Source organism: Poecilia reticulata, linkage group LG10, assembly GCF_000633615.1.
Source record: "Poecilia reticulata strain Guanapo linkage group LG10, Guppy_female_1.0+MT, whole genome shotgun sequence".
Lineage (NCBI taxonomy): Eukaryota > Metazoa > Chordata > Actinopteri > Cyprinodontiformes > Poeciliidae > Poecilia > Poecilia reticulata.
In genome coordinates, this window is record NC_024340.1 from 20541240 (window position 1) to 20555738 (window position 14499).

The 14499-nt window shown below is 38.7% G+C and overlaps 1 protein-coding gene across 8 annotated transcripts in view; it reads right to left on the reverse strand.

Annotated features, from left to right (window-relative positions):
- Positions 1 to 14499, reverse strand: part of LOC103471465 (protocadherin-1) — a 212805-nt gene that overhangs the window by 181478 nt on the left and 16828 nt on the right. For all 8 annotated transcript variants that reach the window (XM_017307086.1, XM_008420488.2, XM_008420487.2 and 5 more), the window contains one exon: positions 9819 to 11999. In XM_017307086.1, the coding sequence (XP_017162575.1) occupies positions 9819 to 11999 (2181 nt within the window). The remainder of the gene's footprint in view (positions 1 to 9818; positions 12000 to 14499) is intronic.

Genomic DNA, 14499 nt, shown 5'->3' on the forward strand with positions numbered 1-14499 from the left:
AAGTTTAGGAATGCGCACGTTATACGGGACGTAATGTTAGTCTTTGATGGTGTGTGCGGGTCACAAAGGCTTCTTTGTTGTTCTGCACCCTCCTGCTCCTTCTCCTTCATCACTGTAGGTACTCTGAGATGTGTTGCCATCTTTTACCTGTTCTAACCTGTGAAGAAAGCCAAGCTTCCTGAGCTTAAATATCTGTAAATTTGCAAACAAACACGGCTGACAAACCTCTAATCTTAGTGGATTAAAGAAGTTTAACTGCTTTAAATATTTGTTACACAGTTTAAAGTTGGTTCTCTGTATATGTGGACAAGAGGCACAATATCATCAGTGATTTAAAAAAATAACAACTGACTTGGATTTTAGTTTTGTTGTTTTAAAAAATACCTGCATTCATACAAAAAAAAATTTTTCCAGTATGTTGAACAAAATTCTTGAAAAAAATTCAAACTACAAATTATATATATGTTTACTTAAAAAATATGTATTCATTGTTTAACTTGAATTAACTGTGATATTGTTTAAATTCTGTTTTATTAGTTATTTGCAGCAAAAGATTTACCCCTAGTAGTAATAAAATATTTATTTTAGCTATTTTGACGTATTGTCCTGGTATACAAAATCAAAACAAACAAAAAACATGAACATTTGCCATTCGTGAAGATCTTACTTATAGTTCGATTACTACTGAAAAGAACTCATGAAATCAGTTTCCAATTAAGTCCCATAAGTGATTGATTGAGCCACTCTTGCGAATGTTTTAGTCTCCTTGAACTAAGCTCCTTTAAAATTTAGTGATGCATTCAAATTTCATCCCATCACACACCAGTTTCAGGAAAGGCTTCTCTTACACAAGCTTAGCTTGGAACTCCACCAAACCTCAATGAGAGCCATTATCCACCAATGGAGAAAACAAGGGAAAGTGGTGAGTCTTCCCAGGAATCGCCGGACTATCAAAATTACTCCAAGGACAAACTACCGACTCACGACTGCCAACCAAAAGCAACACAAAGGCCTCTCTGAGATTTGTCACAAAGACATCTTCAGAATCACAAGCTTTCTGAAATAAAATAACTGAGAGTCATTACAACCAAGAGTGGCTCAATCAATCACTATGGGATTAGAGGGTGAAAGGGGTCAAGGGGGAAACAAGAGGTTTGCTCAGTTATTTTACAAAGCTATTTTCTTGTTCTTACTCTGGTTATACTTGAAATAGTTTGGTGTGTCTGTGAAAATGAAAAAAAAAGCACAGTAACACCACATACAGATTAAGCTTATGTACTGAAAACTCTCTTAAGCACTACATGATTTAATAAAACTAAAGTAGAATTGGAGACATATCATTAGACATGTCATATATATATATATATATATATATTTTTTTTTTTTTTACACAGAGATTTGTAGTTGTATACACACCTAGAATAGATCTGAACCACTGATATACGGACCACGAGCATAATGTGGCATTATCCCGTCTTTACAATATGACTGACGGGTAACAGTCTGTTCTTACTCTACCGGATTTTAGCTGCCGCTGTTAAATTACTGTAATTTTCTCAGAGGAGTGGGATGCAAAGCTCCTAGTTGTTTGCCTGATGGCTGCCACTGCCAGTCCATATCCTGACAACAGACTGTACCGCAAAGACAAACAGGAAGTCCTCTGTCAGTCAAAGTGCGGGGACACATGTTTGTGATTAAAATCACCTGTTTCAAATCGACAGTCACCTAATAGACTGTAACTGCAGCCCAGCAAATGGGTTACGAGCGTTTAGTGTTGCATTAACACATCGAGCGAGATGGAAACCAGATTTCCAGTTTGGTTTCTGGGTGTGTCAGGATCCTCGTAATTGCAGCTGACTGAAACTGGAGATTGAGGGAAGGGGGCTGCTATGGTTTAGGGAGGGTAATTTTTGTCTTTTCAACACATCTCAAGAAGAGGTAATTGTTTTTAAGCTGTTGGCCAATGCACCCATGACTTTTTGGGTTTGGCTCTGTGCAGATAGGAATTGAGTTTTTTTTTTTTTTTTCAAACATAAGGTTCTCAACGTGTACGGCAATTTCCAAAAATCTGCATAATTTTGAAAATTCGTTCTCACAAGGAAACCCAAAGAGAAATATTTGTTCTTTTGGTATACGCCGTTTTCATATTTGAGTTTGTGAACCAAAGAGGTCGCCTGCTCTGGCGTGAGAAAACAACCGTTAGTGGATGTGGTGTTTAGATTGAAAGCAGCTGTTGGTGGCGATGATGCAGATGAGCAATAAAAACAGGCAAACAGGAAGTTTGGTCTCTTTAGCAATTCATTAGACGTCAATTTAGCTTTACTGTAATTCAGTGTAATTTCAGTAGTTTATAAAGCTGACCAAGAATGCTGTGTTCACATTTTCTTGTGTTACAGCCACAAACTTTAATGTTTTTATTGGGCCTTTATATAATAAAGTGTTGCATACTTATGAGTTGGAATGAAAAGGATACATATTCTTTCATCCCTCCCCCCAAAACAAACCATGAAATTTGTTGAAAGCCTGGTGTTCATTTGTAGTCGGCCCTCCTGAGGAAAAAAAAAAAAACTTGCTATAATCATATTTTACTCAAACTACAGTTGCAAGTAAACTTCAACCATCTCAACATATGATCAGCCCTTTTGTAAAACAGATCAAGGTCAGTCAGACTGGATGGAGAACGTCTATAAACATCAACTTTCAAGTCTTGTCTCAGATTCTCCATTGCGTTTTCAGCTTTCCTGTCCATGCTCATGAAACATAGTACTGTCCTTTTAAGCAACTTTGCGGTGGGACAAAAGGCTCAGGCTAAGCAAATCTTTCGTCAAACAACATCGGAGAAGAATGTATATCTGGACGAAACAGTTGGGATATCGGCAGCAGCCTCCCGTTCTTCTCCAAACAGCTGATACTGTCCAGCATAAACAGAGATATGCTGGACATACCACAAAAACAGATCCCGCTCTCAAAGAGAGCAGACATGAGAGTTTTCTGAGCTCTTATGATGGTGTTCATGGCTTCTAATCAAGTGTTTGACTGTGCGGGGCTCGAAATGTTTGAGTTAACTACAATTCAGTCTGCAAATGTCCACGTGAGGTGAATTCTGAAAAGTGATGAAGCAAATGTTTACAATCACCTGCCAGGTAACAGAGACTGAAATACTTAGTGTCTACCACATAGCACAGACCCGCATGCATGGCTACATGCCATATAGCACACCCTGGCGTGCTACATTGCATGAAATGTGTCAGTATGTGGGAGAGGGAAACAAATGCTTAGCTCAGAGCTTATACTAACTGAATGACAGGCAAACACACTCTCCAACACACACGCTCGTCGTCTAAAGGGTAGAGCTTGCCACAGAAGGAGGGATTGTGTTGGATTGGATGAAAAAAGCAGCAGGAGAAGGGAAGCGAGGTCGGTCAGCACACACATATACAGGCCAACGTGTTGCCATAGAAACGGACCAATCGTAAAGCGTAACCGGCGAGCATATGACGCCGTCTAACTGCTAATATGGAGTGCAGACGGAAGGAGGGGCCGTGGAGAGTGTTATTAACCTCTGACCTCCTCAATCCCGGCTGCTAAATAGCTGTTCTTGAGTGATATTTGACCCCGCTGACCTCCGCCGGCAGGTCCGGCACCTGCTCGGGGATGTTTTCGTCTCAGGTCTGTTTAAAGCAGAGCGAGGAGTCCAAAGAGACTTTGTGTGCAAAGGCAGCGTGCCAGGTGTGGGTTAACAGTGACAGACACAAAGGCTCAACAGTGTGTTCATGGAGAGAAAACATACTCAGCTGGTTTTGGGCGGTTTTTCAACTTTTGGCAGCTTGCTTTGCTTTTAACATTTGCACATAAGGTGCAGGTTTACTCTGTCTCAGGCCGGTTTGACTGCTTAACAGTTTGACGTCGAACTGCCACAACCCGAACAATAAACGTGCTCCTCTCACGGTAGGGTTAAGTCTACGTTTATGGGAATCCCATAAAATTGCATGTGTCAGGTAATAAACTCATAATTGAGACAATCCACGTGGAATTGCTGATAATTGAAAACAAAACACATGTCAAGAAAAACACAAGTCACTGTTTTGTTAGCTCTTACTGTAGAACTAAAACTTTTGGGAGAATCTGGGAACCCTTATAACAGTTTAACATTTCTTCAAATTCTAATAAAAAGGTTACATTTATATTTGATGTTTGTTTTTTTTTTTGTTTGTTTTTAATAAGTTATAACTTTAAGCTTGTTATGTGTTCCTGAATAGTTTGGAAAAGAATGTGCTTCTTTTAAATCAATTTCCAGGAAAGAATAAGCATAGAAGACATGGAAAATAAAGCACGAGTGTCAGGCACAGCACATCGTCTCCCTCCCTCTCACTCTATCCCCAGCATCGTCCTTTCTCACACAGACTCCATGGGTGTCCTTCATCAGAGCGTCGATAGAACTTCCTTGCTGTTTTACTGTTTTTCTAATCACAGGTGTCTCTGTATTCACCCTTCTTCATTTATTCTGATCTGTAAACTAATTTAAATTGTCTTTAGTTGATTCCAGGTCCTAAAATTTGTATATTTCTTGCAGGCTACATTTTCCATCTCTCTGCTTTAATTCAATTATTTGGCAACCCACATGAAGAGCTGTCTAACTTTAACAGAAAACGCAAATAAAAGTAGTCCTTCAGAATTAGAAAAAGGGCACTTAAGCTCAATTTCTAACAACTAGATCACATTATCTCAGGGTTTAAGGCTGGACATGCAAAGTTTAAACTGGGTTCTATAAAAGGTAGCTTGGCTGACACAATATGTCTGTTGTTTCAGATTAATCAGAACCAATATGGCTAGTCTGGAAGCCTGACTTATGGGTGGTAAATATTCTTGAAGACGGATGTGTTAACTTAGCTCATATACCAAAATATACTGCCAAATGTGTTTTTCTTTAACTTACTGGAACATGCTCAAATCTGGTTTTATGTTATTCCCAGCTTGACGCACTGGTGTCTGAGACAGACCTAGTGGAAGAAAATAAATAATGGAATTGATTGTTGGCATCAGCTGTGCAAAACGTTTTATAATAGTGATTATGTCCATCCCCGCTGATAATATATTCAGTATAAAAAGCACTTTTTTAAGCAATCAGAAAAAAAAAAGATTCAGATTCATATTGAAGTAAAAAAAAAAGAACAGTCTTGAAATACAAATGTTGTCCACAGTTGATTTCTACCTTTCTAAAACATTCCAATTCTGGTTCTAGTCTTTTTTTATTTTCAAAATGTAATCCTTTGACATCTGGACTTAGATATCACTCCAGATTTTTAGATATAAAACAAAAAGTTTCAAGTATTTTTGCCCAAAAATCTTTTGACAAGATTTTGGGGATTTTTGGTTTTGCATAATTATCCTCCAAGCATAACATCTCCTTAAAAACTCATCCCTAAACCATTACAAATGATCCAGACACAGTCACCCATGACACACATTAGAGTGTACCAGTCTGTACGTCAGTGGGCAACGGGCTTTCAGTCACTAACTCAGAAACTGGAATAGTTAAAGCTGCAGTATGTAGCCTAACTTTTACAAAATGTTTTTTTTTTTTTTTTGCATATTTGTTAAAACTGTCACTATATGTTGTGAACGTATGAGACAGCTAATTATCTGGAGATAATGATGCAAACAACTATTCTTCATAATATCAAACAAAATATGGACAACCCTTACCATCCTCTTCATGAGAATGTCTTAGGGAAACAAAATGGCTCCTAATGCCATTTCTATCAATTCAGCTCGTGCTGCTAAATGTGCTAAATGGCGGCGAGACAACTTACCGTTACGGGACAACGGCTTATCTGCTGTCTTTGGAGGCCATGCTAAATACCGTGTTTCCCCGATAGTAAGACAACCCCGATTGTAAGACGTATCGGGGATTCCAGGGGGGTCTGCTAATATATAAGCCGTACCCCGAAAGTAAGACATATGTCTGTACCCCGAAAGTAAGACATGTGTTTCCCCGAAAGTAAGACATGTCTTACTTTCGGGGAAACACGGGGGTATTGGCGCCTCCTGCCCACGTCCGCACCGTCCCCCTCTTCATACGTCACCGCGCCGTCCCCTGCACTTTCTTTTATAAAACTGTTTTGTGGTGAATACAATACTGTTCATGTTGTTAATGTTAATTTTATGGTTAAAACAAAAAAAATTTAAAACAATTTTTTCCAATATAAGACATACCCCGAAAGTAAGACATAGTGGGGCTTTTGGGGATAAAAAGAAAGTAAGACACTGTCTTACTTTCGGGGAAACACGGTATGAGCATTCATTACATGCTTCATTTCGGTGAACTAGCTGTAGCTTAGCAGAGAGCAAGGGGGAGGCGTGAGCAGCACATGCACGTGAGTGATTCATAGCACTGAGCCCCACCTCCTAGGGCTGATTGTTTTTTTCTGACCAAGCAGCATATTTCTGGAGATGACTGTAGAACCACAGGAGCTTTACTTTTTTGTTTGTTTTTACAGATCATCTGTCTGATATTCTGACCGTTCTAACAACTATGCAAAACTTTTAAGACTTCATTGTTAAAAAAGATGACATTCCTTTTTTTTCCCCATAACAATATATGTTTTTTTCTTAGAATGAGTAGTTCATGGTACTATGTCAGCCATCTGTTTTTTGCCAAAAATATTTAATTACGTCACTATTTTCACATAATGATCATGCTTCATTAGATTTTTTAAAGTCTTATCTGGATAAATTTAGATGATGAAATTAGCTAATTTAGTCTAAATATCTTAACATAATTATTCTCCAGATATTATAGAAAACTACTAACATGGTCAACTTACTTTCGTGACTTAATGTTTTACAATGACTATTTCCCAATGTTGGGACCAAGATTTTCGATTTACTTTGAAAATTGCATTAAAGCATTTTGAAATTTATTCCAGTTTTATTCTTTTGCAAAATTGTTACAAGCACTGTTTTTCTGTCCAATACAAAATTTTATTTTGTCTTTGAAGTCAGACTTACAGATTCTTGTGCTTTCCTAAGAACTCCAAGAGAAAAACAAGTTTTATATGGCGGCAGTAGTTTTGAGACCAAGACGGAAGGAGAAAATGAACCAAGGAGAAAATTATAACCGTGCATAAAAGTATATTTCATCTATTCTAGCCTTCATCAGACTTTTTCTGAAAATGTACATTCAGGTAGATGTTGCGAGTTGAAAATGACAGAGATTCCTACTTTTTTATTGTATTTAATTAACAGAGAAAAATATTTTTAAAATTGTGACTAGTGGATCAAGAAAAAAAATTGCTTCATTATTTTAGAGTTATATATTCTAAATTATGGAATGAAGAGAATGTTCTATAAAAACAAATATTGTTTTGTGCCTTAATTTCTTTTCCATAGATTTTAGGATTTGGAAACTTTTACAAGTGAATTCCACAATAAACATATTTCCACCAAATATCTTTTCTCTCCATGTGTGAAGGATGGTGGTGACAATGGAATACTGTACCTTTTCCAGCAATCTGTTCCCTGTTTCGTCCAGCCCACCTCGAAAACCCAGTGAATGCACAGAGAGCGCCACAATAATGTTTTAGCAACATGTTTATTGAAATAAAATCTTTTAGCTGTAAAAAACATCAAAAAAACACTGTACAAATGTGTAAAACTGCCAAGACTGACCAAACAGGAAGCAGATCCGTGGCCTCAGGTCCATATATGCTGTACTTGACTGTGAAATGGTGATGATAATGGAAATGTGTGTGCGTGTGCGTCTACATGTGAGTCTTTGGTTTGGGTCTTCACACGGTGAACAGAAGTCTTTAAGAAGCAGGGAGGAAGAATGACACGCCCTGGTTAGGCTCACACACATCACACAGTCATGTTGCAACAAAAAACAAACAGCAGATGAGAGAGCACATACAAACAAAACAAACAAAAAAAAAAACAACCCTAAAACATTTGACACATCTTTCACATGTATGTACAGTCTGAAGATGTCTATGACAACTTAATTTGATTGTCTCCGAGGGTTTTCAACAGTGCATGTGACAGTTTCAGTTTTCACAGCAGCCAAAGTCCATCAAAGTGAAGTCATGTGACGGCAGTTCGTCACAGCCACGCTGTTAATGGCCACCGTCTCACCCCTCAGTATTTTTCTATTATATTAAATAGAAAAGAGCAAGGCACTCTGGGTAAAGAAAAGGCGCAAGTGAGCGCCTGGAAAATTACCTGCCATTAATCTGTGCAAACAATTGACTTTTTAGCCCCACTGATTGGGAACATGGCAAAATTAAAAGTCATATTTCAACCAACTTGACAGGAAGTGTGGAGGTTAAGAAATGGTTGCATTTAGTCTTCATGTACCTTTTCCTTCATACTACTCTTGGCCTTACGCAACTCTACATCCCAATCCTCATCTTTCTTGCTCCACTTTCTATTCTGTTTTCACTGTCTGGCTCCCTGACTGAGCTAAAATTACCTTAAATTGGTCTGAACTGGATGGAAACACTCTAAAGTGCTCCTCAGCCTGCAGAGTCCCTGGCCACAGAAAGCCAAGAATCAATTAGAAAAAAAAAAAAAGAAAATCCAAAAATTCACAGTCACTCTTTATCACACTTCAACAAACTGATCCAGCCATAAAGAACAGCTATAAACTTTGAGAGTTTAAACTTAAACAACTGGCTCATCTGAAATAAAAAAAAAAACAACTACAAAAAAGAAAAAAAAACAAAAAACAAAATCAGACTTCATAAGGTTGTCAGCGTGAATGAAGCTCAAAGGAAGAACTTCAAATTCAATTTACACAGAACAATGAAAAGAACCAACCTTCATTTAACTCTTTGCAAAAACAAGAAGCTAAACACAAAATAATATAAATTAAAAACACATAGGACCCCAGGATGGACCTACATCGGATTTCCAATATCCGATGTAGTTTGATTTATTCTTGGATTATAAATTAAGAAATCAGGCCCCAGCTACACTACTCCAGATATTTCTTAAACTGATATGTTTCCCTCCTCATTTCTAAAATGGTTTGCAGGATTGCAGCCAAAAAATAAAATAATATCTAGCCTCTGCCACAAGGTGGAAATTATTACATTAATTACATTTACATTCAAAAGAAGAAGACTATGTAGGCTAAAGCATTGTATGGCTAGAAAAAAATCAGTTTTCTGTGACAACAGTTCACCTTTCTGCTTAATTATTGACTTATTTACCTTACTTTTGACATTTAATCGAAACCGACTTAGCACAAAGAGAAACTTAAGGGAAAAATGCTTCACTGCTCTGGGAATGTAAAAGCTATGTTTGTTCATGTTTTTGTTTACACATTTACACCACAAATGGAGCTTTTAAAAAAAATTCAGAAATCTCTGGTTTGTCACCTCTAGCTTTTTTGCTAAATATCTGAATTAGTGTGGACAGGGCCCGGTACTAACAGATGCATATTGCAGATATTCAGGAATTAAACATTTGCGTCAAAAACAAACAGGAAAGCGTATAAACCCTCTTTAAAGTCCATTTTAGGGAGGTTTGGTCACCAGATCAGGAAGACCTTATTTATGTTATGCTTCATATTTTGTACTGTCCATACTGAAGTGAAAATCAAAAACTGAACAGAACGGACATTGTGAACAGAATGAAACTCAAAATAAAATGAATAAAAGCCATCTGAAAGGGGGTGCTGTGCAAGGGAATCAGTGCGGCTTTGGTGGAAAAACACTGGCAGCAGTGCCATGTAAGTTCCAGCGTGTCTACCACACACGGTTGGTCCAATAGATGTTCTCCCTGGGGTACATAGTCATATTTGCGTAGTCGCCTACCTGTTTGTTGTTGTATTTGGGTGGGTTGGCCTTGTAGCTGTAATCCGAATATTGATCCGAGCCCGTGGAGTTGTTGTCGCCCGTCCCTACGAAGGTGTTGGTTGCAGGGAGGTCCTGAACAGCCTGGTGTTTCTTGGAGGCAGAGGGTGACTGTGGTTGCAGCTGGATAGATGGCAAAGGAGAGTTGGACCTATAGTGACGGCCCAGGTCGGGGCTTCCTGGTGGATAGTTAAGGGGCAGATGGATTCTGGGACTGTCATTAACGTCATTAATAAGGTTGAACTTCAGACCTTTCTGCAAACTCGCCTCCTCATCCTCTTCCAGTGGTTTGGTGGGTTTTGGTGCTCTGGGCTTTTTGCTCTTTTTTCCTTTGCCATTTTTGGGTCCCTGCTTGGGAGCATAAAGATCTTTGCTCTCCTTTTTGCCAGCTTGGTAACCGCTTTTAGTATCTTTCTGCAGATGGTGTCTGATGACCACCACAGCTACAATGACCAAAATAACGACAGCAACACCTGCAAGGACAGCATATAAAATGTTGGTTTGCTGACTGTAGGCATAGTTAGGGTCTCCTGCTATGTCTCTGTCCAGAGGTGTGTAAAGACTGTGACCCACAAGTGCCTCAATGAGGGACACATTAGATTTGGTTTCATTTACAAACACGTGAACTAAGGCTGTGGTGTGGCGAGCAGGTTTGCCTCGATCACTGACCCTCACGACAAGCCGGTGAAGCCCATTGTGCTTGCCAGAGAATGCTTGTGCCAGTGTGATTTCCCCACTTGTGGGCGAGATTTGAAAAAGGCCATAAGGGTTTCCTCCGGTGATTGAATAAAACAGCTCTGCATTGAGCCCCGCATCAATGTCCTCAGCCTCAACCACTTCCACTCTTGTTTCTGGAGGTGTGACAGGTGTCAGGTAAGTGTAGGAAGAGTTGGATGGTTTGGTTACATAGGGGGCATTATCATTCTCATCCAGGACGTTGATGGTCACACCAACGTAAGAAGATCGAGGTGGTTCACCACCATCCACAGCCTTCAGCCGGAAGGTGTAGGTGCTTTCCTTTTCACGGTCAAAAGAAATGCTTGACAGGATCGTTCCTGTGCCATTTTGAATCACAAACTTGCCATTATCTGGTTCTACAAACAGTGTCACTCTTGAGTTCTCCCCCTCATCAGCATCAGTCACAGTCACAACACCAACAGGATTTAGTGGGAGCATGTTTTCAATTACAGAAAAACTGTATCCGTTCAACATGAATTTGGGTTCATTATCATTGCGGTCTAGAATATTTATAACCAGTGTAGCAGTTCCGGTTTTACTTGGAAGGCCCTTGTCGGCTGCAGCGATATGGAACTCATAGCGCTCAACTTCCTCTCGATCCAGTGTGTTTTTCACACGGACCTCTCCCGTGTTGGCATCGACCTCAAAAAGCCTGTTGGCTGAGGACTCAATGATGCTATAAATCATTTCTGCATTTATACCACTATCTGCATCTGTGGCGAAAATATCTAGCACTCTGTCACCTGGTTGGTTGCCCTCAGGAAAGAACACTTCAAGGAAAGCTGGAGAAAACGTTGGCGTGTTGTCATTCACATCTGTGACCTGGACCTTAAGAGAATTGGTGCTTGACAGAGCTGGGTTACCAGAATCCACAGCAACTATTTCAATTCGGTAATCTTTAATTCGTTCATAGTCCAGCAGAGTAGTTGTCTGCAGGAAGTATTTTCTCTTTCGATCATTGGCTGACTCGCTAGCAGGTCGGAGTTGGAAAGGGACGTCACCTGCAACCACACATGTCACCACAGCGTTTTCTCCCTCGTCACGGTCAGATACTTGGACTAGTGCTACTGGGGTACCGATCGGCATGTCTTCAGAGATGTTAGCCACACTGTCCTGGTGAGTGACCAGCCCAATACCACGAATCTCTATCGCTGGTGCGTTGTCATTTTGGTCCTTGACAATGATGGTGACTAGGACTTTGGAACTCTTGGAATTAGGCCCGCGGTCTCTGGCAACCACAAAAAACTTGAGAAAATTTGTTTCTTCTCTGTCTACCAGGCCTTTGACGTAAACGATGCCAGTGGAGCGGTCAATGCGCAGAAGCCTCTGGACATTCTCGGGTGGTTGATGTAGGATGTAATCTATCTCTCCATTGGCACCAGTGTCTGCATCATTGGCTCGAACCTAAAAATGCAAAAAAAGAAAGAAAAAAAAAGTTATATTATTGCCAAAGAATACAAAGAAATCAATTTTTAAGGGACATCGAATCTGAAAGAAAGCCCAATTACAGTTACAACACTAGACCATAGAAAACTGAATTTCATTTGACTAATTTTGAGTCAATTTGCAGTCAGACATGACTCTGAACCTGAACATTCTACATTCTTAAAACAAGCTCAGTTGCATTTTATTGATCATTTGGCTTGTTTGACTTACAAAGACTTACAACCATTAGCCATGCAACAGTACAAAGCCTGGTTTTCTGAGGGGGTGGAAGTTTCTGCTGTGTAGAAACATAATAGACTATCAAAGCTGAGTGCACACACCCACACAACAACATCTAACGGCCGTGTAGCGGGTCATTGGCATGTAATGGGCAGATGAGTGAATGTTAATGTTTCTCTCATTATGAGAAAAGCCCCGGCTCCTCTGGGCCCATTAGGAGAGCAGGGAGGACAGACCGACATCAGCCACAATCCGGTTTCACATGTCCAAACCTAAACTAAATGGAGGTAATTAGTCAATTAGAGTGTAGGAGTAGTCAGCAAAATATCACTTAGGTTGAGCTTGTTAGGATGCGATTGTGTCAACATGTCTAATACTTTTTAATTTTATTTATTCAATGTCATGGTTGCTATTAAAGAATGTAGTTTGTCCTGAGATGAAATACAATCAGACAGGTTACATAAACATCTCAGGTACTGATAGCTCAGCAGTTTTCCAGCCTTTACCTGGAACTTACACTAATGTAATTAGGGTTTTTAAATCTTAAGGCCAATTATTCCTTTAAAGCATTGGTGAATCTGAGCCAAGCTTGCACTCAGGAAAATAATCTTTTAAAAAGTCCTTAAAAAGAAGAAAAAAATAAATCTACCAATGGGATAGGATTATTTCAACCCTGTAACACGTACAATAAAATTCAAGTTTGGGTCAAGGGCACAAAAATCAATTTATAATTCCAACAGCAAGAGGAATGTTTTTATTGGTCTTTAATCAAAGTGTAAGATTAAACTACTGCCTTATCTACAACATATAATTACAACCTTATATTTCCAAGGCAACTGAAAATGGGAAGGCAGGCCTAGATCAAGGTTAGCAAAATCTTACCTTCGTCACCACCTTTGTTTTAGAATTCTAGCACTTGTTTCTTGTCATTTAACAAAAATAAATACTAATAATACATTTTTAAAAAAGTGCTTTTGTGAGGGTGTTTATCTGATAGATTAATTTCTGGAGCCCAAATTTTCAGATTTTATACTTATGTGTACTGAGTGAGCCTGGGCCTTGTCTATGTTAGTGTATCTCGTATTAAGTCATGGCAAATATATGAAAAATATTAGACAGTGGCAGTCATTTTCAGCTTTGTGTTTATGTTAAACTAAGCTGACCTATTCAAAAAAAAACTAAATTACATATTGATCAAATTAACATACCATCATATATTTATACTACATAACATTCAGCCTGATTTGCTTTTTTATTTCTCCTTTTATTTATATTTTATACAGCAGCTAAAACTGAACGATACGAATGATGCATCATGTCAAAAACATTTAAGGGGTTCAACTGAATCAGTCTTAAACTTTACTATGACATTTTTCACATTTTTGACAGATACATACACATAATACATATCTAGTTTCCTGTCTGTTTAAGAGGATATGACATTAAATTCTAATATGACATTAAAAACAGGAAGAATATGGTTAAAGAGAGTCTGAAAGTAAAATTATAATTTTGCCTGCTGATGGATGTTTTTACAGTCCAGTGTGACTTTAAACAGCAGATATCACCAAGCAACAGTAAATTATTGACAGCCTGTGAGAATTGTGTATTGAACAGAGGGGCTGATGGAGCATAGGGTTCACTCTGATGAAGCCAGAACCACTTTGGCTGCTCTCCAAGGCCACTCTGTCCAAGCACACAGCAAGTATAAACACTCTTTATGTCTCGGTTAACAATTACCCAGCAAGGTTGACTAGCGTCATTAAATACACCGACCAGAATCTCTGCACGTTTTAGCTGATTAATAATTGATCAATGCTAAGCAGTTTTTGAAATTAAACTATTTTAGATCCGTATCCCTAGTACTGGAAAGCAACTCGAGAGATAATCTATCATAGTTTACATTCTGTCTAGTTCATTGTTGAGTAAATAACACCACAATTACATAGAAAATCGATGTGGACTCTTCAAACTGCTCTGGATAGCATCTTTTACATTATTAATCAGCATGTTCCTAAAGTAATACTGTTGTTTAATAGTCCTTTATGGGAATTTAGCTGTTAAACATTAGAGATCTTAGTCAATATACTCAGGAGGATTTGGTCTTTAATAAGATCAAGATTTGCACACAGGAATCTATGTAAGCAGTCTTTAAGCCAGTTAATATGAGTGTTTGGATCTGACAAATCCACTTCGGTCATTTAAAATGCATCCTGTTTAATTTGTCTCTTTTATTGCT